This window comes from Rhinolophus ferrumequinum, chromosome 9, assembly GCF_004115265.2.
Source record: "Rhinolophus ferrumequinum isolate MPI-CBG mRhiFer1 chromosome 9, mRhiFer1_v1.p, whole genome shotgun sequence".
NCBI lineage: Eukaryota > Metazoa > Chordata > Mammalia > Chiroptera > Rhinolophidae > Rhinolophus > Rhinolophus ferrumequinum.
In genome coordinates this window covers 21,618,573-21,643,461 of record NC_046292.1, presented here as the reverse complement: position 1 = coordinate 21,643,461, position 24,889 = coordinate 21,618,573, and the positions used below count along the sequence as shown (strand labels likewise).

Genomic DNA, 24,889 nt, shown 5'->3' with positions numbered 1-24,889 from the left:
CTTGGGCCAGTATCCAGGCCTCACAGATCAGTTATGTGGACTCAATACGGAATGTATGTAAAACACGCAGTTTATAGTAACTGCTCTGGGACCCTGCACAGGTCTCCTCTCTTCACTACTTCTCAGGGCTGTGGCTGGGGAGCTGTGGATTCAGCCACCAGGGGGCCCTGATGTGTGCACCCATTCGTTCACTCATTGGTCCATTCTCTCACCAAACAGCTCCTGTGTCTCTTCCACGCCCAGGAGCATCTTGGACAATACTGAGAGCAGAGAGGGTGCGGCACAGCCCTATTCTCAAGAAGCTTACCCTTAGCAAGGGGTGCGGTGGTAGAGAAAGTGGGGTGGGAGTGGGAGCTCAGAGGATGGACGATGACTCTACAGAGGGGTTAGGGAGGCTTCTCAGAGGAGGAGACTTTTGAACTTGACTTTACAGGTTAAGCAGGTTTCAGCGCACACTCTGACACCTCCCTGCCGCCCTAGGCCAAGCCCACTTGTGTGTTCATAACTCCCCCATCTCTAAGCCGCAAGCCTCTGTGAACCCCAAATGTCAGATCCCCATCGTCTGTGCACAGAGTTGGAGGCCAAAGAGCCTGCTTGGGTACAAGATGAAGAGCGGCTGTAAGTGCACCTGGACATAGGTAGGGAAAGCCCAGGCTTTGGAGCCTGACAACTGAGGGTCCCTTCCACTGCCCAGCAATATGTCCTGGGGCAAGTCATTTCACTTCCCTTCACACCCACTCCCAGCCTCAGTTTCCTCCCTGTGAGACAAGGGTCATAACAGTCCTCAGCTAGAGTGCATGTCTTCAGTACGGCTCCCATGGCATCCATCTCTCTTATCTATAAACCGGCATATTCTCTTAACCACCTCATCACATCCCCTGGTGGGGACCACACTGTGCCCCCTGGAGCAGAGAGCAGTACATTCCTCCGGAAGGCCTACGCAGACTCAGTCTTTACTTTGAAGACTGCCTCAGATATTAGTGTCAGAGCCACAGAATTTGCACAAAGTAGTTAGAATTCTAAAAAGTTACCTCCCAAGGCTCAGGAGTGAATCATCATGGAGAAACTGGGGGAGGAATCCCTCATACTTTGACCTGCAAAGGGTATCTGTCTGGCTTGATTCACAAAGTCAGTGGAAGGCAGTGTGGTCTGTGTCAGCTGTGCGACTTGACCAGTCATACCCTTCCCTGAGCCTTGATCTCCTCACCTGTCACATGACGGTCACAGCAGTCCCTAGCTGTCATGGACCTATCTCTGTCATCTGCTCAGCGTTTCTCCTTCCCCCTGGAATAGTAGCCCTCTTTGGGGAGCTCCTTCTCCTGCAAACACTGGGTCAGCTAGGGCTATCATAGCTGCCACGATTCTGTCCTTTGGCCCATAGGTGAACGCCTGATTAGAGCCAGTCCATCCAGAAGCCTTCCCTGTTCTGTGCGGCTTTGTTTTGAATCAGAACTGAGAAAATGGGGCAGATGGGGGGCTCAGTTAGTTAGAGCATGAGCTCTGGGCAACGGGGCTGCCAGTTTGATTCCCACATGGGCCAGCAAGCTGCACCCTCCGCAACTAGAATGAAGTCAATGAGCTGCCGCTGAGCTCCTGAGTGGCCAGATGGCTCGGTTGGTTGGAGTGCGTGCTCTCAACCAGAAGGTTGCCGGTTCGACTCCTCGACTCCCGCAAAGGATGGTGGGCTGCATCCCCTGCAACTAACAATGGCAACTGGAGCTGAGCTGCACCCTCAACAACTAAAATTGAAAGGATAACAACTTGACTTGGAAAAGTCCCGGAAGTACACACTGTTCTCCAATAAAGTCCTGTTCCCCTTCCCCAATAAAATCTTTTTAAAAAAAAGCCTTTAAAAAAAAAAAAAAAGTGAGAAAATGGGGCCGGCCCGGGCCCAGTGGCTCAGGCGGTTGGAGCACCGTGCTCCTAACGCCTTGATTCCCACATGGGCCAGTGAGCTGTGCCCTCTACAATTATTGTAAACAGCAGTTCTCCTTGGAACTGGGCTGCTGTGAGCAGCTGGAGGAGGCAGGAGCTTCCGTGGCTGCTGTGTGCTGCCAGGAGCGGCCGGGGGCCAGAGTGAGCAGCCGGCGAGAGCTGCTGTGAACGGCTAAACAACAACCGGTGACCGACAGCCTCAGCCGGAGGAGCGCAAGGCTCAGCCGGGGGGCCAGCATGGGCCAGGGAGCTGTGTCCTACACAACTAGACTGAGAAACAACGGCTTGAACTGGAGTGGGGGGGGAGATGGAAGAAAGAGGGGGAAATAAATAAAGTTAAGAAAAAAAGAATTGAGAAAATGACTGTGGGCTGAGATGCTCAGGGATTGTCATTGGCCACATGTTCTTTCTCATGGAAGAGTCTGTAGCGAGAAAGGCAGAAGAATGCGCGTGCGTGAGAAAGAGAAAGAGAGAGAGAGAGAAGTCCCAGCATGATTTGGGTCCCCGATTCCAGCTGTGTCTGGGTCCGCTAGCCCTGCTTGCAATCTGGAAGTTCACCCCCTCTTAGATTCGAGGAGTCGTGTTGCTGGGTAGCATTGGTTTCTAACAATGCCCTTTCTCACAGGGATATGTGTAGGATCAAATGAGCTAAAGTGTGTGAAATGCTCCACCCAAGGCCTGGCCCACTGCAGGCTCATGAATTCCTTTCCCTTAATGGGCACCAGGCAAGGATGGGGGTTGGCAAGATACCAGGAAGACGTGAGGCATCAGCACTCATGAAGTGATATCACTCAGCAGCTCCCAGGAAACTAGAATCAGGCGACTTGGGACACTGTAGAGCCCCACAGGAGGCCAGAACAAATGCCCAAAAGGAACATTTGGTGGATAGATAAGGGAAAAAAAATTCTTGCCTCATCTCTTTGTGGGAGGAAAAGTCATCAAGTCATCAACATTTATCCCTCTGTGTCAGGGATAAATGCTGGAGGTCCAGAAGATGGACGCCAGGAAATGCTGTCCAGAGAAGGAACATTTGAGCTGGGATTTGAAGGATGAATAAAAGTTTGCCAAACAGGGAAAGGACTTGAAAAGGGACATTGGACTATTATCACTACCAATCAACCACTATCCATACAGAGTTGATTCGTATGAGGATTGAAATGAGCTGGGTTTGAATTCTGCCTCAACCAAACTTTAGACTCTTCTATGCTTCTGTTTCTTATCTGCAAAATAAAGAAATCGGGGTTTGTTTGTTTTGAGTATTAAAGGGGATAATAGATGGAAAGCAGTCAGAACAAAGTGGTGGCAGAAAGCTATGGTTAAACACTCAGTAAATGTTTAGCTCCTTCCGAAAAGCCTTTATATTATCACGTCCAATGCCCTTAAAACGATTATGTTAGCGTTTCTTGAGCCCTTAAGTTCCAAGCATGGTGCTAAATGCTTAGCCTGCTTTGTCTTATGTAATCCAACAATTTAAGGAGGTGAGCACAGTCATGCACCCCGTAAAAACGTTTTGGTCGTAAAGGACCGTATATATACCAATGGTCCCAAAAGATTATGATGGAGCTGAAAAATTCCTCTCACCTTGTGATGTCATAGCTGCTGTAATGTCATAGCAAACACATCATATTACGTGTTTATGGTGATGCTGCTGGAAAGAAACCTACTGCATTGCCACTTGTGCAAAAGTAAAGCACACACAATTATGTATAGTAACTAATACATGATAATGATAATAAATAACTATATCGCTGCTTTATGTATTTACTCTACTACACTTTTTTCATTATTTCGGAGTTTACTCTTTCTACTTACCAAAATGGGGTACTGTGGTAGAGAAAGTGGGGTGGGGGTGGGAGCTCAGGGGATGGACGATGACTCCACAGAGGGTCGTCATCCGGGCGGTGTGCTGTTATGCTGGCAGCAGCCTCATACATCTCTCGTTTACCGTGTCTTTTGATTGAATCGTTTTCTCTAGTGCTTGATTTAATCTTGTGTTGTTTTGTGTAGTAACGTGCTGTATAGTTTCGTAGCCTAGGAACAATAGGCCATACCATCTAGCCTAGGTGTATAGTGGACTATAACATCTAGGTTTGTATAAATGCATTCTGTGATGTTCTCACAGTGACGAAATCACCTACTGACGCATTTCTCAGAACATATCCCCCTCCTTAAGCAGCGCAGGACTATACTATTATGCCCATTAAAGATAGAAAAACAGAGGCTCTGAGAGGCTATTACATAGCCAGTGTGGAAAAAACAGGGAAGTGTGGAAGCAGGGGTTCAAACCCATGTTTGTCTAATGACCCATGCCCTAGGCCCAAAGAGAGGAAGGGACCAGCCTCAGGACACGCAGCAAGGGGATGGGGTAATAGGATTTCTTATGGATGGACTCAAGGGCAGTAATCTGGTTGGGGGTCGGGGTGGGGAAGGGCTTGAAGTTTGCCTGGCTCTTTATAAGAACACATCCAGTACCAACATCAGAGAAGGGGGGGGTGGCGGAGGGTGGTTACTGAGGAAATGCTAAGCCTTCCTCAGTCACACCTCTACCATTTCCCACTCCAGGGCGGCCACGCAGGCTTGGAACTCCCTGACCCCACCCAACAGGGCTAAGGAAGGGCTGGGCATACCCCACAAGGTCCGCAGGGCCGGGCCTCCCCGCAGGGCTGGCACAGCTAAAGCCTCAAGACCGGCCGAGCCCCTGTTCCCCTCCCTTCTCCATCCCATTTCCGCCAAAGGTCCCAGTAGAAATTTCCAACCTCGCCCTGCCCAGCAGCCCCTAGATGGGGTTTTTCCAGCCGGGTGGAAGCAGAGGGGTGTGCCCTGGCAGCTGTAGTCATAGGGGCTGGTGAGCGGCAGGCAGTCCCTGCCATCCCTGCTCAGGGTCCCTGCCCCCTCGTTGTCCCCAGGGTCCCTGGCTGGCCTTGGCTTCTTAGGGACGGGCGGCTAGCCAGAGTAGTTGGGCTCGGGACGTTCTGGCAAACAGGAAATGAGACAAAGGCGGCCGCTTATCGGGTCTCCACATTCCATTCAGGTGATGCCTGAGCGGCCAGGAGAACTCCGGCTGGCTCCAAGAGGCTGCCCGCCAAAGAGGAGGGACTTCCCAGCCTGGCCTCCCCTCAGTGACTCTCCGATGGGGACGAGGATGATTCTTGCTGTGGGAAGCCTCCTCCCTTGGCTCCTGGAAAGGCAGGGACTCCCTGCTGACATCTGTGCCTAGAGAGATGTGCTGGGGCCCAGGTCGTGGAGGCAAGTGGAAAGGAAAAAGATGAGTCACAATCACTCAACCGTTCCACAAACTGTAATGCCACCCTATGCCAGGGTACCTGTGTGGGTACCAGGACCCACTAATGAACCGGCTCCAATTCCGCACTCAGGAAACTTCCAGTGTAACAGAGGAGGTAGGGAGACACCCAGATAAGTGAAATCCTGGGTGAAAAGGCAGAGTGCAGGTGAGTTCAGAGAGGGGGTGTCTAAGCCATGCTAGGTTGTATTGGGGTGGTGTGGGGAAACATCAGTTCTCTTCCACAGGTAGTGTCTGAATGAAGGAACCCTGGGGTTGGCTTTGAAATAGGAGTGGGATGGAATGGAAGCTATCTATAGGAGTGGGGTGGATAGAAGGGAAGGTATGTATCTGAACTGGGGGAACAGCAAATGCAAATGCCCGATGGTCTGCCTGTATACTGGACATTTGAGAAGCAATGAAGACTCTGGAGTTGCCAGGGCAGAGGCTGAAGACGCTGGTGAAGATGCTTGTTATGTGGGTCCTGATGACCTTGAATGCCAGGCTGAAGCCTAGGCTTATTTTGCTGGCACTGGGAGACAGGGAAAGTGGGGTAAGGAGAGGGCTTGGAGAAGCAGGCCCAGCTTAGCCCAGGGGCAGGAGGAGGTGAGGGGGCCCCCTCTCCTGGTTGACTTATAGAGGCTGATCTGCAGAGACAGAGGCTCAGCTTCTGTGGGGCCGTGCCCTGCTTGCCTGCTGGGCAGTGGTGCCAGTTCTGCTGATTGGTGAGTTGCCTTCCCCACTCAGGCAGCGCTGACTCAGCATCTGAAAAGTGGTTCCCACTGGCCCACATTTCTCTGGGGGCCAAAGGTCATGCCATACATGCTCAACCTCCAACGGGTCCGTGCCCAGGGCCACTGACAGGGCTGAATCGAGACTAAGATGTTTAGTCCACCCGCCCCAGCCAACCAGCACGTCCTCAAGCCATCCTTTCTGCTGTCTAACCATATGCCACCCCAACTGTGGCCTGCCTTTTGACTCCCAGAAGTTCCAAGTTACTTGAGTTATCAATATTTTGTTTTTATTTTAAAACAGTGAAAAGAAAAATAAATATCTTTGGAGAATAAGAGTACAGGAGTGGGGTGGGGTAGTGGGGCTGGAGACTTGGGGGTGTCCTGGTTTTGGTGGTCTTGCGTGGGGGTGCCGTGGGCCTGGGATCTGCAGCCTGGCTCCTCCCAGGCCAGGCTCTGCCCATCCCAGCTGGGAGGTCTGGGGCTCCACCAGCCTCGCCTGCCCGCGGCTCCCAGGCTGGGCGCTGTGTCAGCGGAACCCATGGGGATTAGGACCCTGGCACCCGCCTGCACCCATAGCACCATCTGGTAGGCGGGCAGGCAGAGCAGGGGGATGCTACCCCACAAGGGGCTCTTTTGCTGGCTGGTCTGGTGTGGTCTGCAGCCTCAGTGGTGATTCATGTCCTCCATGCCCACGCGACCCCAGACTCCCAGCACGAAGCTCTCGATGTCACATTCATTGGCACCACGCATGATGCGGAAGTGGCCCCTCTCGCCCCAGGCTGGGCCCCATGAGTTGGCAGCCGTCTGGGAATGAGGAGGAGCCATGAGCAGAGGCAAGAGAATGGGGCCAGGAGGAGCACTGGGCTGGGGGAAGGGGACAGCAGCTGCGCAGGGACTCACCCAGTATTTGAGCGTCCTTCCATCAGGCAGAGTCTCCTCTCCCCACCTGCAGGCCAGAGCCAGGGAGAGGCAAAGGTGCTGATTCCACCTGTTTTCAGGGGCTCCGCCCTGGGCCTTCCCTATCCAGGCCCCTGTTGCCCTTGGCGACTTGGGTACGCCCTTAGGACTTGGGCAGGTCTCTGTCCCTGTCTGCACAGGGACACATCTGCTCAGTCTCCACATCTCTAAGTCTGCACGCCCGCGCCCAGTGTGCAAGGAAGCCACAGAAGGGATAACTGGAGGGGTATGCAGAAAAGGGGGGAACCCGGGCCTGCATCCCCCAGAGACCCACATCCTGTGTACCAGTTCTCTGGGACCTCACACTTCCGCCTGCCCACCCTCCTCACTTGGGGAGCCAGGGAAAGGTGGGCACCAGGGACCAGGAGGAAGAGACTCAGAGAATGTGGGTACCATAGAGGCCCCAAACTCCCACTGCAAAGTACATTTCATTGGTTGGACAATTGAAATCAGTGACTCTGTCATGTCCTGTTATCACAGGTGGGGAAACTGAGGGCTGGGGGAGTGAGTCAGGCAGAGGTGGGAACAGGTGCTTAGATGGAGAGAGATTGAGCAACTCTTGAATCCTTGTCTGTATTTCACCGGAGTTATTTTATCCCAATGTGTAAGGAAGGTACAGTTCCTAGAAAACCTTAAAAGACCCCCAACTCTTGGTGTGACCAGGTCAAGTCCCTCCTCTTTTTGAGTCTTGGTTTCCTCCTCTTTGAAATGGGGCTTTGCAAAGACATGGTCAGGATTCAAGGTAGGCTCAGAGCCCCCAGTGCAAGCTCAGCTGCCCCTAACTCCCTCCACCCCCCAAAGCCCTCACCCTGTGATCTTGACAGAATGGGTCCCATGCCGACGGTATCGCTCTGGCCTCCTGAGGCTCACTGGTGTGTGGCTGTAGATGCCGCCCTGGTACAGAAAGAAGTCCTCGTGCACCTCCATGAGGGCTGTGGGCAGAGGTCACAGTAGGGCTGGCTCAGCCCGTTACAGACACCGAAGCCCGAGTCTGGAGATGCATCCCCAGGCCCCAGAGCCTCTCATACCAAGATTCCAGTGGTGCTGCCCCTGGGGAGGGTACACGGTGCCCACGCCCGGCCCCAGTGGACTTGCCGCTCAATGCCGTACTGACTACTTGTGCCACTGTGCTCAGTCTTAAGCAGGCACAAGCTTCTGGAATCAGGGAGCAGGACGAGGGGCATTTACCTTGGACAGGGCCATTCTCCATCAGCTCCTTCATGATTTCCTTCTCCTGGAGGGTGGGAGGTTGGGGGGAAGGAGGACAGTATCCATTAGGGGTGAGGTTCCAGCCTTTGGCCAGCTTCCCCGCTCTCTTCCTCCGCCTCCTCACCCAAGCACAGACTTACACTGGAGCCGAGGCGGTAGGCAGGAGTGACCTGGTAGATGTCATTCGCATGGACAAGGTGATTGGGGCAACGGGCAGTGGCCTGGCGCTTGCCTCGACCCATGGCCCGGCTGTGCATCATGCAGCCGGCCTCGTCCCGCTCCCGGCCCGAGAATGGGTAGCAGTGGTCAGACACAACCCTGGAGGGGCAGCAGGCAGGAGTGAGCACGGCCCCGGCCCTTCCTGCAAGGGGCCTTCCTAAGGCCCCGGCCACATGCCCTCTTCCCTTCCCGCACCCCTCGCTGCTCACCCTCGACGTCGCAGGAACCACCAGGCACCATCGAGTCGCCCACCGCGGCAGCCATGTTGGTTGTGCTTGTCACAAGACAGCAGGTTCTGGGGTGACAGGACAGGTGTCATGTGCCCCAGAGAATGGATTGAGACACGATCGGATGCCACAGCTGGTGGGAGGAAGCAGAAGGGCCATCAGAGAGCTCAGGCCTTAGCCCTCCTTCCCCACTGTGCCAGCCCCTGCTCTTGGACTCACCTGCTGTGGAGAAGGCCCAGGAGCCTGCACAGTTGCCCTGGTCGAGAGGCTCGTGGATTAGGTTGGGCCACTTCTCAGAGGCCTCAAAGGCTGTGGGCAGCACCTCCCCTGGGAGCAGCACTGTCTGCAAGGCAAAAGTCACTTGGTTGGCCTCCTGCCTCTCTCTGGCCTGCCCCTCAGCGGCCTGTTGGCATTGTAGGGCCACCAAAAGTCCAAGGCCTCTGGTTTGATCTTGAGCCCTCCAGCTGCAAAAGGATTCCAACAACCTCCACACTGACTCAAGTAGAAGACCCAAGCACCATTCAGTGACTCCCTAGCGTCAGGTGTGGGGCGACTAGTCCTGTTTTACAGATGAGGCAACTGAGGCAAGGATCAGGGAAGTAGCCAGGCCAGGGTCACCCCGCTTTCCATCCTCTATCCCTGCACCTTCTAATCTGCCACATCCTCCTTCCCACCAGGACCTTAGGCTTTAGGTCCCAAAAGGCAGGGGAGGGAAGAAGCAGTCATGTCTCTGCCAAGGCAAACAGCAGGAGCAGAAAATAGCAGAGGCCCCAGGGAGTAGGGGCAAGGGCAGGGTCTGCTCACCCAGCCTTGAGCTGAAGTCCCTCTGCAGGGAGGGCCACTCTAGCCCATCCCTGCCTCCTCCCTGCCCACCACTGAGAGAGCCTCCAGCCTGTGTCTCAGCCCTGTCCTGCTGAAGTGCCCCTCTTTACCCTTTGACTGTTCTGGGTCTGGTTCCCATTTCTCCCCCGAAAGGCTCCCACTGGTAGAAAGGGAGAAGCCCCCTTCTCCCTCAGGGTTCCACGGAGTCGTCATTTGTTTCCGAGAATTGCTGCTCTCTGGCCAGAGCTGGAAGAGTGTCTGTCCCTCCCTTCCCAAAATACCAAGGTGACCTCCTGGCCCCTTGGGCCCTGACCCAGCCGTACTGGGACCAACAGCATTTTTCCCAGGCTGGGAAGGCCAGGAAGGGGCTCATGCTGGAACGACAACATTCAGAATCAGAGCATCAGTTCTTGTAGTGCAGCACATCCCGTTATGGGCCAGAACTGAAGGCTCAGAGAAGGGAAGTGACTCGTCCAGGGATATACAGCCTAGTGGAGAGGGATAGGCCCAGGCCCTCGGGGGAATAAGGCACAGGGTATGAGGGTCCTCGAGGCCATGAGGAGTTGGCAGCATTGTGGGCAAGAATGGACTTACGTGAATCTCATTCATGTTGATGACAGAGGAAGGTGGGCGGTTGGTGCCCAGGCGATAGCGAATGCCCTCATCCAGGGTCATGCCCCAGAAGGCACTATGGTTCCCAGCCCGCCACCTGAAAGAGAGGGGATGGAAGTGACAGACCTGCCAAGGCTGGGGGTCTTGGAGGTATGTGCATGTGGGTGGGAGAGGCACAGGTTGGCTAAGTGTACACATGAGCGTGTCTGTGCCTGGCAGGACATGCATCTCGGGCAGAACGGATGTGTTGTGTGCGCACGTGCATGCGTGCCCCCTTGGGGCGTGTCCAGGGCCTCTCACCCGTAGTTGCCCTGGTTGATGGCGTTGATCATGTCTTGGTCCACCAGGCATGGTTCCTGATCACACTCCCACTGCCCTTTCTCCTGGCAGGTGCTGGGAGAACGGGAGGGAAAGAAGAGGTGAGTGGGAGCTGGGCACCCTCTGAAGAGAAGAGACCTCAGAGGTCAGCATGGGCCTGAGATTCTGTACCAGCCTCTGTGGCAAGACCCTTAGATGGTCCCATCCAGCCTGGTGGCTTTAAATGTCGACTTCAAGTTCAGGATTCTCAAGTTTATATTCACCCGTATGTGTCCCTATACTCCAGATTCAAGAATTGTGCTGCTATTCAACATCACCCCTGGGGTGTCTAACCACAGTTCAAACTTAACGCATCCCAAACCGAATCCGGGGTCTCCCCTACTCCCATGCCTGCTCCTCCCACAGTCCCCAGAAAACGGCCACTCCATCCTCCCTGGAGCTCAGGCCAAAAGCCTGGGAGTCACCCTTGACTCTTTCTCTCATTTGCTGATCCAATTCATTGGCAAATCCTGTTGGCTCTACCTTAAAAACACATCTAGAATCCAAATCACGGCTCATTCTTTCTTATGGCCCTTGTGGTCTAATCACCTTTCACCTGGATTATGCTGCAGCTTCCTCACTGTTCTCCTTCCCTGTGCTCTGTACACACCACTTCAGTGTATTTTTAACACAACTGCCAGTGATCCTTTTAAACCTCAGTCATATCATGTCATTCCTCTGCCCCAAACCCTCCACTGGCTTCACATCACCGAATAAGAGCCAAGATCCTTATGGTGCCAGCAAGGCCATGCATGGTCTGTCCTCCTGTCCCCTCTCTGACCCCCTCCTCTTAGTCCTGGTTCCTGAGGTCCCAGCCAGGCTGGGCCCTGACTATTTACACCAGCCATGCACCTGCCCCAGGGCCTTTGAGCGGCTCTTCCTCCAACATCCTCATGGCTCCCTTAGTTCTTCCAAGTTTTAATTCAAATGTCACCTTCTTAGGCAGGCCTGCCCTGGCCACCCTATCTTCCTGTCCCTCCGCTCTTCCTGTCACACTTCCCTGTTATATTTTTCTCCTTAGCATGTCATCACTCTCTAACATATTACATATTAAGTTATTTATAGTGTTTATACCTGTTTCCTCATAGACTCTAGGGTCTTTGAGGGCAGGTATTGTTTGGTATCTTCAGTGCCTAGAAAACAAAACCTAGTACATAGTAGGCACCCGGTAAATACTTGTTGAATGAATGAAAAAGACAGTATAGTGAAGTGACTAAGAGCATGGATTTTGAAATTCAAATCCTGGGTTCCAGTCCTAGCTGACTAGGCACGTGAATTCAAGTAAGTTATTTAAACTGTTGGCTGTAAAATTGACAATAGTAGTACCACATCCCAGGAATGCAATGGCAGGCTTGCAAAGCATTTAGCTCAAGGCCGGGCCCATCTTAAATGCTCCAGAATTGTTATTGACAGTTATTGTTCCCATTAAAGGAACCCCGCCCCTGCCCCTCTGGAGTTTCAGGCTCAGATCCAGCTGGCTTCCTGACAGCTCCTCTGAGCGTGTAAAAGTCGTCTCAAACTTACAATGGCCACATTGCCTTTCCCCAAACCTGCTCCTCTCCTAACATCCTCAACTCAGATAATGGCACCTTATCCACAGGTGTTCAAGCCAGAACTCTGTGTAGTCTGTGTTGTTTTGGCCCCACCCCTCACCCCCCATGCTTCCTCAATCAGTAGGTCCGAAATGTCACATCAGGAAAGGCTTTGAGTCCATCTGCCTGCCACTTCTCCACTGCTACCACCTCCTCCGGTCCTCCATCACCTCTCCCCTGGACCAGGCTCCCTGCCTCTTTATGATCCCCACCCTCCACAAACCCCTTTCTTTGAAGAATGTAAATCAGATCGTGTGCTAAGTGGCTTCCCATGACACTTAGAACAAAATACAAAATCCTCACCAGAGCTTATGAGACCCATGGGAGGTTGCCTGCACCTCCTGGGGCCTCTCTCCCCATTTCACAGCTCCAGCCGCAGTGAGTTCAGTCCCATCTCCTGGCCTTCCCACAAACTCCTCCTAGGTCTGGGCCACTCGTCCTGTCATGTCCCTGGTATCAGCACAAATGTCCCTTCCTGAGTGGTCTTCCCTCACCCTTACCCCACTCTAAACTAGGATCCTCCATTATTCTCTCTTTTCCTCTATCACACCTGTAAGAACTTGTAACGATATGTTTATTTGTATATGTGGTTCTTCACCATTAGATTGGAGGTTCCAGCGCAAGGACAAGGACGGTCGTGCATTCTGGCTACACTTAGTAGGTCTTTAATACATAGGTGTCTACTGAACAGTGGAATTCTATGAATTCTTCGATGTTTTTACAAGCTCGTAACTCTGCTATTACAAGATGCTAAATCGCCTCCTTTCAAGCCTGCCGAGGCTCCCGCCTCCAATGTTGCCTTTTAAGGCGCCTCAAGGGGAACCAAGACCCAGTATGGTTGGGCTCTCCAGCCTCAGGAGTGGGCGGAGGCACTTTCAGGGAGGGCCAGAGGAGACTGCAGGAAAGGAGGCTCTCCCTGTCCTTCCCTTCCCCCTAGGACTCTCTCGAAGCATCCCTCGAGGGCTCATACAGCCTGGAAGGCCCACTGACACTGCCCCACACCCTCCCTCAGGTGCCGAGCAGAGCTGGCCTGGGGGGTGGGCAGTGGGCTGGTCAGTCCTTGCCTGCCACTTCCCCCTTTGCCCCCAGGGCTGCCCAAGCAGGTCTAGACTGGACTTGTGACAGCATTCCAAAGGGGGCCTGGGTGATCAGGCCCCGGGGACAGGAGTGGGAGAAAGTGTTAACCCCTCATTGTCCAGAGGCATCCTAACAGCCCTACCAGAATCATGCAGTCATGCTCCATCTTTCGGAACACACACCACACACACACACACACACACACACACACACACACACACACACACACACTTCTCTCACCCAGATAGATACACTTTCACTGTGACCCAGCACCCTTCACGCCAGTGAGGCAATGGAAACAGCTTAAGCGTAATGCATTCCAAAATGTTTCGTCCTCCCTGGGGCCTCTCAGTCCCAGGCAAAGAGGGCAGGGGGCGGAGCGGTGGGTGCAGGGCCTACTCCTCTAAATTACAGGGTCCTCATTATTTCCGTTAAGGCATTCAAGGCTCCTACCCAAGCCTTCTCCACTTCCCATCTCAGGCCTCACGCTATAGTAGGGGGACACCTCTGACCCCTTCATCCTCCTGCCCAGAATAGTGGGGAGGAGTAGGGGAGGGAGAGGGGCCACATTCCAGGGACTGCCCTGCTACAGGCTGGCTGGCCTCCAGCTCAGTCATCCTTGACCCTCATCCGGTCCAGGGCAGTGGATGTTGCAGTCAGAGGTTTCCTTCCTGGCGTCCCCCCTTCTCAGACTATCCCATAACATGGAGAAAGGTCGGGAGAGGCAGTAGCCCAGCCCAAGCCAGGAGGGGCCAGGAGTGACTCTCGGCTCAGGGCCACACTTGGAGTCACGTATCCATGGATGATCACTCCTGGGGAATGTTGTTAGAATGTTTATATAAGTTGACATGGTCAGTGTAAAAATCCCCAAAATACAGATGAGAAAACTGAGGCTCAGAGAAGGGAAAGCACTTGTCCCCAGCAAGTGAGTGATTTGAACTAAGTCTATCAGCCACAAAGCCCACAAGGAATACCCCCTCCAAGCCCCAAACACTCACCAACGGTTACAGTTGTCCCAGTAGGTTCCCCAGACTGGATAGATGCGACCCCCATGCATACATCCTGGTGGGAGGGAAGAGAAGAGAAGTGGAATCGGGACAAGAGATAATGGGTTGAGATGGCCAGGTCCTCAAAGGTCAAACAAATGTCCAGAAATACACACACACACACACACACACACACACACAGACGCCCTAGCCCTCACTGAAACTAACATCAAACTATAACTTAAGACATCTGCAGGGCCACACACCAACTGCTACTTGGGAAGTTCTTCAATGACTCCAGCTTTGGTCCCTCTTTCTTTACTGGCATGCCAGCCACAGCACTCCTTAGGTCCTTTGCATTTAAATGAGTTGGGGCTTGGAGATGGAGCGCAGGACATGGGGAATCTGAGGCCCAGAGAAGCAAGTGACTCCCATAAAAAAATACAGCACTTTGGGATGACAACCCAGGTATGCAGTCTCATACCCACAGCCCCATGGGATTGGGGAAGGAATTTAAGTATGTTCCTATTGGACAGGGGCAAGTGCATGGGAAAGGAATGTGGGGGGGGGGGCTGAAGGCAGGAACAGATTTGACCTACTCCCAGGTGTGACCAGCCATCTCAGGGGTAGAGAAGCCTGAGTAAAGGCTAAGATGACCCTGACCAACCCCTGTGTGCTTTATCAGCCTGAGGGTGAGTCAGCAGGCGGGGCTAGCACCTTCCATGTCCAGGATATGGAAACAGGACTGGGAGAAAGGGCAGGAAGCTGTCTTTCTCCTGGGCCAACTCAGAATCCCACTGATCAAGGATCTTCTCTCTTTCAGTCTTGCTGGAGAAATTCAAGTTAGACAAGAGTGGGGACTTCCTAGAGGCACAGAGAGTGGGGTAGGGTCTCTTTCCCAGATTCTACAAAGCCTCCCCTGGAAATGTCAATGCATCAGCCGTGCTCCCGAGTCTTGCTGAGTTTAGGGATGACAGAGTGACCCATCCCTGGCCGTCTGGTGCCCACCTTGGATAGGGGGAAAAGGGGGTGGTACGCCGAGGCAGAAGTCCCAGAAGTCAGGGCAGCAGTCGGAGACGGTGCGGTTGCAGAAGAGATCACAGTAACAGGTAGCACCCAGGTAGGGCAGGGCACATTCGTCGGCGCGGCCACGGCAGCACAGATCCTGCTCCTGGCAGTACCGGCCGCCTGCATCCCGGATGCCCCGCAGGTGCAGAGCCGGTGCTAGCTCCCGGCGCCAGCGACCCCGCCGGGCACCCAGGGCCGACTCACCAGGCAGCAGCAGCAACAACAGCAGCCCCAGTGGACATCGCCACATGGTGCTTCCTGGGCCCAGGGAGGGCAGAGGTCAGGGGTCAGAGGTGGTGGGCAGCAGAGACTCCCTGGCACCCCCCAGGGACTGATTTCCTAGCTTCCTGGGGCTGTAAGTCCAAGGGGGGATTTAGCAGGGTCGGAGACCGTGATTCCTGCGTCCCCAGGCAGGCAGGACACGAGCAGAGGAGCTACAGTTTATGTGCCCTGGCTTATACGGGGAAGAGGACTGAGCAAGAAAGGAAGCCCCTTCTTGACCTGTCTGGGGACCTTCAAGGACGGGAGGTCGGGACTGTGGCATTCTTGGTGCCCCCCACTCAACACCCGCATCTCTCCCGTCCTGGGTCCCTCTGCTCCCCCCGCCCCCCATCCTTGACGTGGGTCCCCATTTCTTCTGTTCCCTGACCCCGTCCTCTGGCCCCTTCACTCTCCCTCTCTGCCACCTGTCATGTCCCTCTGCCTGCCCCCTCCTCCTCTCTGTTCCTTCTGTCTACACGCTCTCTCTTGTGAGCACAGGAGAGTCCCTACCTGATGAGGGGTGTGGGCTGACCCCAGGCTGCCCCACGAGCCGCCTCCGGACTCCTGCGACCGCTGGACACTCAAAGTCAAGTGAGGAGCGCGGGGCGGGATCGCTTTTTGTACCGCCCCGCCCGCCACGCCGCCTGGGCTCGGCCGCGAGAGGGAGGGGCCCGCTCACGCGCACCTAGGGTAGCCCCGGTAACTCCGGAGCTGGGGCTTGTGAGGGGCACGGCGAGCATGTGATTGTGCTCCCTTGATCTCCGGTGGAAGCCCTTCCCTTAGGGGGCGGAACTCCAACCGAAACAGAAAGGATCGAGGTCTGACACCGGTAAGGACTTCCCAATGGGCTTCACCGTGGGGCCCAGGAGCTCCCGCGCAGAAGGGAAGAGAGGGGCCCACGGGCTCCGAGTCTCGGACCAAAGTTTGTGAAAAGCTGGGGAAGGTGAGGGAAGCAAACCAAACATTTCTAAGTCCCCTTCTGACCCCTCAGTAATAAAAACAGCCATGCGCACCCCTCCTCACAGTGCCCCCCAGGCTTGGGACCGCCCCAAGCCTCCTCCTTTCCCAGGAATGATTGGAATCCGGATGAGGATGGTTTAGGACCCCGCATATGCCTTGAGTGGCTCATCCTTCCGAGGGGGTGGGGTGGGTGTGGTGTGGGGGACCTCCCCGCCCTGCAACCCCTCTTTGGGTCTCGGGGCTTCTCACCAGGCACTGCCCCTTCTCTCAACCCTGAGGACATCCTGCTTGGCACCAATCCCCCTCCAGGGCTTAACTGCAAGAGCCCTGCCAGCTGGCGCCCCCTGCAGAGCCCCCCTTCCTGCCCCAGGCATAAACCCTTCCTTTGCCCAGGCTGGCCTGGGCCCCAGACAATGGCGCTTCTGTCCTGCCAGGACTGTCAGTCACCTTTTACCTCCCTGTTGTGCAATACCCTCTCTCCCAAGAGGCTGGGTTCAGACCAGAGGACTCTAACAGCTGGGAGAATGAAAGAGACTACACCTGAACACATCGGCCCATCCCCAGGCCTGAGCCTCAAAGCCGCCCCTGCGGGTGGTGAACAGAAAGCTTGGGGATTCCCTTTGCCCTCTCTCTGACCTCCCCGAAGTCCTCCCCCAGCCAAGAGGCATCCTCAGCTGGCCAGCTCCTGGGGGAGAGGAGGGACCAGGACAAACAGGCATCTGTGACTGGGTTACCCCCTGCCAGGAGACTGGGCGGTAAGTCACCAAGGGGATCCTGCCCTGGTGGGAGGAAGGGGTGGAGGATGGGGGAATAATGTCCTGGAGCCTCAACATTGGCACTGACACAGACAGGAGCTGGCCCATCTGCTTCCTGCAGGGACCTGGGACAAAGCTTAGATGGGAAACTGAGGCTCAGAAAATCAGCTGTGTTGAGGTCACATAGCCAGAGCGCAGGCTCCTCCTTGCCACCACTCTACTCCTTTCCCTCTAGTCACCTTTAATCACCCACTACAGGTCTCAGTACCCTCCTGCTTGGGAAGTCCCTCTTTGTATCTAACTTCCATTTGCCTTACTGCAAGTCGGGCCTGTTGGGATTGGTCAATGTCATATCCTCAGGGTAGGAGATGAAGGCTGCCTTCAGAAGAGCTGGTACCCAGAGTGCCTACCCTCGTGGATCAGTTTCAGTTGTATTCTGGTACTGGGGGCTAGTCCAGGGTCATCTGGCCTGTCATTTGCCCCAAATCACCCCCTCTAGGCCACCTGTGGGATTCTGTGTTGTGTGTGTTTATGTATGTGTATGTATATCTGTGTAGTTGTGTTTGTGGTGTGTTTCTGCTTAAGTATGTCTGCCTGCTTGTCTCTCTGTTACCCGTCTGTCCTCTATGTGTCTGTATCTGTCAGGATACTGCCTCTGTGTTGGTAATGGGTTTGTCTGTCTGTCTGTAGTGTGTTGTTTCCCTGTATTTGCATGCTTGTTGGCTGGTGTGTCTGTGTGTATAGCTGTGTGACGGTCCCCATCTGTGTCTGCCTATTTACTAGGTGTCTGTGTATCTGTGGAGGGGAGGTATCTGTGTCTGTTTTGGGGGGTTTGGCTGTCTGCCTGTCCTTGCCTGTCTGTCTGTCTGTGCATAGGAGGCAGAAACACAAGAGCAGGGGAAGATCGCAAAGCCAAGAGCATGGCTGGGGATGGCGGTGGCAGGGGGCGGTGTTCCTGCTCATCACTGAGCGTGGCACTGAGCCCACCCCAATCGAATCTCATGACTCACTGGGTTCCTTGGCCAAAGAGGAGAGGAAAAGGGCAGGGTCTGGGAGGGGGGCTGGAACCCCACTTTCCTTTTCCATGGTCTCCTCCTTCCTGGTGACTCATTCTGTTTTATTCTTATCCAAGGGCCTGGGGCAGAGCAACAGGTGAGGAAACACAGCAGCCCTCTGCCTCCGATGAGACAGGTGGCCTGGGATTTAGCAGTGACTCTGGCCTCCCTCACTTGTGACTCTGGGCAGACACTGCCCGTCTCAGCCTTGGTTTGATATCTGTACCCGGATGCTCCCTTGAGGCCCTTTCATGCTCTTTTCTTTCTATAAAGGGAGCTGAAATGAAAAAGGGGCAGTGACATGCCTAAGGTCATACAGCAGAGCAGAGGCACAGGCCTCCTCTCTTCTCCTTAGGAGTCCAGCACCCCCCTCACCCCCCAAACAGCTGCTCTGGATGCTCAGAATGGTCCATTCTCCTCTAGAGGCTGAACAGAGCCTCTTGGGAAGACAAAGACCCATTGTGCTCCATTCATCCTAGGTCTGGGGCCAAGAACCCACTCATTGAAGCCCAGGGGCTCAGATGTTTGGGTCCCAAATGGCACTACCACTCAGGGTGCAGGTCTCTGGTGTCCTACTGTGGTCAGCTGGACATGTGTAGAACTTGGAGCAACGATACCGAGTACTGAGTGTAAGATCCAGGCCAGGCCTAATGTTGTGTGTATTGGGCCATGTCGTGACATGTCAGGCTTTCTGGGGCCTTTTGGATTGCCTTATAAAAAGCACTGCCTGCAGGGCTGTGTGACAGGCAGAATGTTGTGCTACTGCAGCATGCTGGAATTTGTGGTAGATAAAAATTCGGGGCCACGTGGAAGTGCTTTGTACAGTGCTGTGGCATGCTTTACTGTCCGATTTTGTCATTCATTCAACAAATATTTATTGAACATTTACTATGTGCCAAGCTCTGTGCCAAGCACTCAGTGTTCAGGTTTGAGCCAAACAGACACAGGTCCTGCTATTGTGAAATCTTCAATCTAATGGGAAGACAGACAGATGAGTAAGCAAAGATACCAATAAGTCCTTCCACAGTGTGCAGTGCCATGAAGAGATACACGTGGCATAGGGACCTGGAGTAATGCAGTGGTCAAGGCGGTCTCAGAGAGGAGATGACCTCTGAGCTGAGGCCTGAAGGACGGGAAGGAGAAACCATTCTTGGAGCCCAGGGGAGCGAGGACCAGGAAGCCAGGTCAGCATGAGCGACAACAGCCCTGAGGCCTGGCACAGGTTAGTCTGTTTGAGAAACGGAATAAAACCCAGCGTGGCCACACTACAGTGAACGAGGGGGACAGAGGAGCCAGGTAAGGCTGGGCCGTGGGTTGGGGCCCCTCGTGCAGGACCCTCAGGCTAAAGGAAGGAGCTTGAATTATCTTCTGACTGCTGAGAGATTTCAACATGGGAGTGAAATCTTGTAATTCATAAGTGCACACGCCCATTCTGGCTGCTCTGTAGACTACAAGGTACAAATCGATTCGGAGAGGCCAGGGAGGAGGCACTGGGGTAACCCAGGCTAAAGACGCTGAGGCTTGATTGAGGCTGGTGGCCATGGAAATCAAGAGAAACGGGCCTGTTCAAGAGATATTCTGAAGGTGGGATTGACGGGACTCGACAGATCAGATGCGGTGGGTGAGAGAGGAGAAGCTGAGGCTGACTTCTGGGTGTCTAGCCTGCTAGGTTGAAGATGGTGCAAATTGTCTGCTCCTCCCATTGAGAGGCTGAGACTGCTCCCCTTCCCGGAATCTGGGCAGGCTGGGGGTCTGCTTGGAGCGGGAGCACCATGTGACCTATGCTGGTTTCCAGCTCAGACTGGAAAAGAGGGAAGAGGACTGGGTGTAGGGAGGCTCCCATACTAGAAGGTGGGCAAAGAGGAGGGAATGGTACAGTAGGATGAGCTGGGAGGAAGGAAGAAAGCCAGGTGAGAGAGCTGGCAGAAACCAGTAGAAGAGAGTGTTTCAAGAAGAAGGGAGATCTGACCTGTGTAGCTTGCTGCTCAAAGGTCCAGTAAGCTGAGACAGAAGTGTCCACTAGATTTGGCAACAAGGACACTGGGATGACCTTGATGAGAGCATTCTTGGTGGAAGAGTGAGTATGAGACTGGACTGGAACGGGTGGACCAGCAAATGGGAGCCAATTAATTGGAGAGAACAACCATAGGCAACTTTTTAGAAAGTCTCAGTGCAAAGGGAAGCAGAGAAATGGGGCATTGGCGGGAAGGGAATAGAGGGATCAAGGGAGGATTTGGGCTAAATATGGAGAATACAAAACTGGGTCTCCGTGCTGATGGCAATGACTTGTAGGAGGGGAGGAATTGATGATGTATAGAGAGAAGGAATTACCCCGGAGCAAAGTCCTTGATAAAGTAAAAAGGGAAGGGATCCAGAGCACAGGAAGACAGAGCTGGCTTTGGCAAAAGCAGGGATCATCTGAGAGACAGAGGAGAAGAAGAGAAGATGGGTTTGTAGAATGACCCACGCAAAGATGAGGCAGTCTCTCTGATGGTTTCTATTTTTTTCCAAAGGAGTGAGAGCAAGTTACAGCCAAAGTGAGATGGGAAAAGAAGAGAGGATGGAGGATGGAGGATTAGGTGTGAAATCCTTATCACAATCAAAGCCACTAGAGAAACAGAGTAGGATTTCTGGCAGTGTGGAGCGACCACTTGAAGTTACTGAATTTGCAATGACCTGCCAGTCTGCCATACGCAGCATGTGCCAAGCGTGGGCTTTTCCCCAGGTAATCCAATTATCTCCATTTACAGTTGGGGAAGTCAAGACTCAGAAAGACTTTCTGGCTTGCCCAAGGTCACATAACTGTTAGGGGCAGAACAGGACCGGAGCCCAAGCTCTCCTGCGCACATGCCTCTGTAGAGGCTGAAATTGCCAGGACTAACCCGACTCCCACACCCAATAGGGTTTGTGCTCATCAGTTGTTAAACTGGGAAAATGTAGTCAAGAGAAACACAGCTTTCCCTTTTCTGTAATATTTGTGTGTTATTGGTGCTTGGGGGACAGTTGAACACAAAGGGCCCCTAAGTGCGGCTTCCTGGCAAAGTATTTGCTGAGTTATGACACCATCTCTCAATTTCCATCTATATCTCAATTGTTAGCTTCTTCAACCCTGGTCCAGGAGCACTGGGATAGTTGGGGTTAATGGCTCCCCCTCACCTGTTAATTATCTGCCCTCCTTCAATTCATTTTCACTAAAGAAAGCACCCTCAGGAGTAGTAAGCTCAGTGTTACCACCTGCAAACATCTTAGAAAGCTGGTACCATCTTGGAGTGCCTGTTTACACAAACATTTCCTCACTTGACGTTTCCTGGAAGTCCTGATCTTCCCAGCAGGAATATTAATAAAGGGGTTCTTGAAAAGTAAAAGAGGCTCTTCCATGGCTACAAGCACATTTCACACTGTACCTTTTAATCCCTAAGCAGAAAGTGTTATGACCCCAATCGTTGGGTGAATACCAATCCGACAGAAAGAATCACTTTTAAGAGTTGCTCCTCAGGGCAGATACTGTGATGTGACCTTAGTGGTTGTAAGAGGTTGAGTCATCAAAAAAAAAAAAAAAAAAAAAAAAAAAAGTGTCTGTCCCAATTCCTGGAACCTGTGAATGTTCCCTTATTTGGCAAGTGCCCTTGCAGATATAATTAAGTTAAGGATCTCTGGGTGGTCCCAGATCCACAGACAAGTGTCCTTATAAGACATATACAGGGGACATGGACGGAAGAGAAGAGGAGGCAATGTGACTGTGGTTGCAGAGATTGGAGTGACGCAGCCACAACCCAAGGAATACCTGGAGCCACCAGAAACTGGAGGAGGCAAGAAACAGATTCTCCCCTAGAGCCACCAGAGGGAAAATGGACCCATTGAAAGCTTGATTTTGAACTTCTAGTCTCCATAACTGTGAGAAAATAAATTTCTATTGTTTTAAGCAGCCATGTTTCTGGCAGTTTGTTACAGCAGCCCTAGGAAACTAATACAGTGGTCTTTCATTTCAAGGATCTGTGTGTCAACTGGAATGGGCCAAATTCAAGGTGATATGCAGATTGAGCTAGCGCAAAGCAGCTTCCATTGGCAAAGGCAGAACAAACTGGCTCAGAAAAATCTACTCATCTTGAAGTGATTCAAAGCACTCATCTTCAGTGATAAGGGTATAATATCAAGGTTAAGAGCACAGGCCCAGTGGCCAGATGGTGTAGGTTCCAATCCGGACTCCACCTCTCAGTAACTGTGAAACCTGGGGCAAGTTTGTTAAGCACTCTATACCTCAGTTTATCCATGTGTAAAATGGGGACACTCTAATAACAGTCCCGACCTGCGGGGTAGTTGTGAGGATTATATGACAATATATGTAAAGCACTTGGAATCAACAATGCTGACATATCACAAGTACAAGATAAGTGTCTGTTATCATGAAACTGACCCAAAACAGCCAGAAATGAGCTCAGGATAGTGAAGTTGATGCGAAAGTGCTTAAACTGACATAAAATGAGTCAGACCAGTTAAAACTACCTGAAACAAATGTAAACCCACTCAAATCTCTTGGGTCAACCAGATTAAATCAGTCAAAGGCTTAGAATAGGTCTGGAGTCTGCACACATGAGCGGTCTCTCTAGTCTCTGCACATCCACTTGGACAGTAACAAATGGCCCCACACAGTTTCCTGGAGTGCCATGGAAGTAAGTCCACACCTAAGACAGACCAAGACATATTTCCCTGTCGGCAACACAATCCATATCTGCTAAAAAGAACACTCAAATTATGTCAGGTCAAGGCTCAACACCAGGAACCACCCTTACACTAAGTGCACAAGGGACTCGGTATCATGCTTCAGGATTCTGAGGAATGTCACGAAATCCAGAGGCAAGAAGGGCATTCAGAACCTATGGGGATCTAGAAGATTGTCAGACCCCACAGCCACTCTCACTTGCCCAGGGAGTAGAAATAACTCCTCCGAGGCCAGTAGCTCCTTGAGCAGCAGGATGAGGTGAGGGAGACCCTTGAGGGGTTGGGAGTTTCAGGTGAGAGACCAAAAGTGAGAGGCCGTCGTGGGGCAGCTCTCTCCAGTGGCCACAAGGGCCCCAACTCATGGGAAGTTCCCAGCCCCTCCTGGCGCCACTCCTCCCCAAAGGGTGCTCTCTCCAGGGGACACTGGTAATGCATTCGTGTCCATCTGTGTCTCCTGCTGGTGGGGACAGATGATGGGGAGGGCCTGGGGAAGACACCTGAATGGGGCTCAGGGCCTGCAGGGCAGCTGGCTCCTCTAAACTCAAGGCTGAGTGGGCAGTAGCCCTTCTGTAGTAACAATCAGAAGTTGGGAAGATAAAGAGAGTCCCAGAGGAGAGTCTCCCCCGTGTCACCATATGGTTCCTTGGACACAGATGCTTTTGGGCTGAGGGGGCATGGAGGTCAAGGGCCTGGGTGGGAGTCAGTACCAGTCTTGGCTCTGCCTCTGCCATATGGTGTGACTCTGAACAAGTCAAGTTGCCACTCTGTCTGGGCCTCAATAACCCATGTCTGACATGGGAGAGAGCCCTTCTTAGTCACCAAGGGCTCTAGAAACTCCTATAAATCACATAGAGCTCATGCAGTCCCCCTCTCATTTGCAACGGAAGAAATCGAGACATAGAGAGAGGGAGGAGTTGGGCCACAGAGACACCGCCAGTGAGGGCGAGATAAAGGGAATGATCATTTCTTGTCCATAGACTGTGTGGTTAATAAACTCCCTCTGAGTGGAGTGGTCTTTCCTGTATCCCAGCCAGCACAGATGCCATGAGCATATGCCACAGGCTGTGCACCTTCCATGGGCTGGTCACTCGACATGAATTATCTCATTTAATTCCCCACCCACCCTCTGAGCTTTTATCCCCATTTCACAGATGGAAAAACTGAGTCCCAGAGAGATGACTCACTCAGACACAGCTATTTGAATCCTTGTCTGTAGTTACCCTAGGGCAGAAAGGAGAATGAGGAGGGAATGCCAAAGGTCAAGAGTTCCATGGAGGACGTGCCCAGAATCAACTTGTTGGGACAAAGCCAGGGAATGGACTCAGGCCCAGAAAGAAGCTGGGAGGACAGTGTCCCACTTATTCATTTTAAAACAATTACTTCCATTTTATTTTTATCATTAATTAATTAATACATTCTCATGGTTCAAAAATCTATATGAAAAGCATAGAGGAAACAGTCTCACCATGGCCCAGGTGCCTCATTTGCTCTATTCTGACTTCTTGTCCCTTCCCGCTACAGGTCACCACTTTTTATGATTGTCTCAGGTATTCTTTCAGTTTCTTTATGCAAGTACAAAAATGAATGTATGTTCATAATGCCCTTTTCACATAAAAGGTAACAAACTACATACACAGTGTGTCCCTTTTCCCTCTAGTCATACATCTTAGAGATCTTTATCAGCAAATAGAGCTTCTTCCTTTCATATCACTGCATGATTTCTATTGTAGAGAGTGAAATAATTTATTTAACCAATTCCCTATTGATGGACATTTGAGTTGTTTCTAGATTTTCTTTTCTTTTGTTTGTTTGTTTGTTTGTTTGTTTGTTTCTTTCTTTCTTTCTTTCTTTCTTTCTTTCTTTCTTTCTTTCTTTCTTTTTGGTATCACAGCAGTGCTGCACTGATCACATACATACATTGATTCGTATGCAAGTACATTTGCAGAATAAATTCCCCAGAGTGGATTTCTAGGCTGCAGATATTGTATTAGTTTGCTATTGCCACATAAACAAATGACCACAAACTCAGTAGCTGAAAACAGCAGCCATGTATTAGCTGATAGT

The 24,889-nt window shown here is 52.5% G+C and overlaps 1 protein-coding gene and 1 long non-coding RNA gene across 4 annotated transcripts; one reads left to right on the top strand and one right to left on the bottom strand.

The window, feature by feature from the left end:
- Positions 1-6,250: 6,250 nt before the first annotated feature.
- TINAGL1 (tubulointerstitial nephritis antigen like 1) lies at positions 6,251-16,119 on the bottom strand. Of its 2 annotated transcripts, XM_033115429.1 has the most exons (12): positions 15,847-16,119; positions 15,016-15,333; positions 14,020-14,083; positions 10,296-10,388; positions 9,978-10,092; positions 8,781-8,904; positions 8,544-8,694; positions 8,256-8,433; positions 8,095-8,140; positions 7,715-7,838; positions 6,850-6,895; positions 6,251-6,753 (listed from the first exon to the last, which is right to left on the bottom strand). In XM_033115429.1, exons 2-12 carry the CDS (start codon positions 15,323-15,325, stop codon positions 6,613-6,615), a joined length of 1,392 nt encoding a protein of 463 aa, XP_032971320.1. In that variant the 5' UTR covers positions 15,326-15,333; positions 15,847-16,119; the 3' UTR covers positions 6,251-6,612. The 2 variants fall into 2 exon arrangements, with proteins under 2 accessions (XP_032971320.1, XP_032971321.1); XM_033115430.1 differs by lacking the exon at positions 15,016-15,333 and having other exon boundaries at positions 15,847-16,110.
- A 364-nt stretch (positions 16,120-16,483) lies between these two features.
- LOC117027541 (uncharacterized) lies at positions 16,484-21,999 on the top strand. 2 transcript variants are annotated; one of them, XR_004423939.1, is made up of 3 exons: positions 16,484-17,051; positions 19,134-20,831; positions 21,809-21,999. It is a non-coding gene; the product is annotated as an uncharacterized LOC117027541 (long non-coding RNA). The 2 variants fall into 2 exon arrangements; XR_004423940.1 differs by lacking the exon at positions 16,484-17,051 and having other exon boundaries at positions 17,067-19,328; positions 20,620-20,831.
- Positions 22,000-24,889: the final 2,890 nt, after the last annotated feature.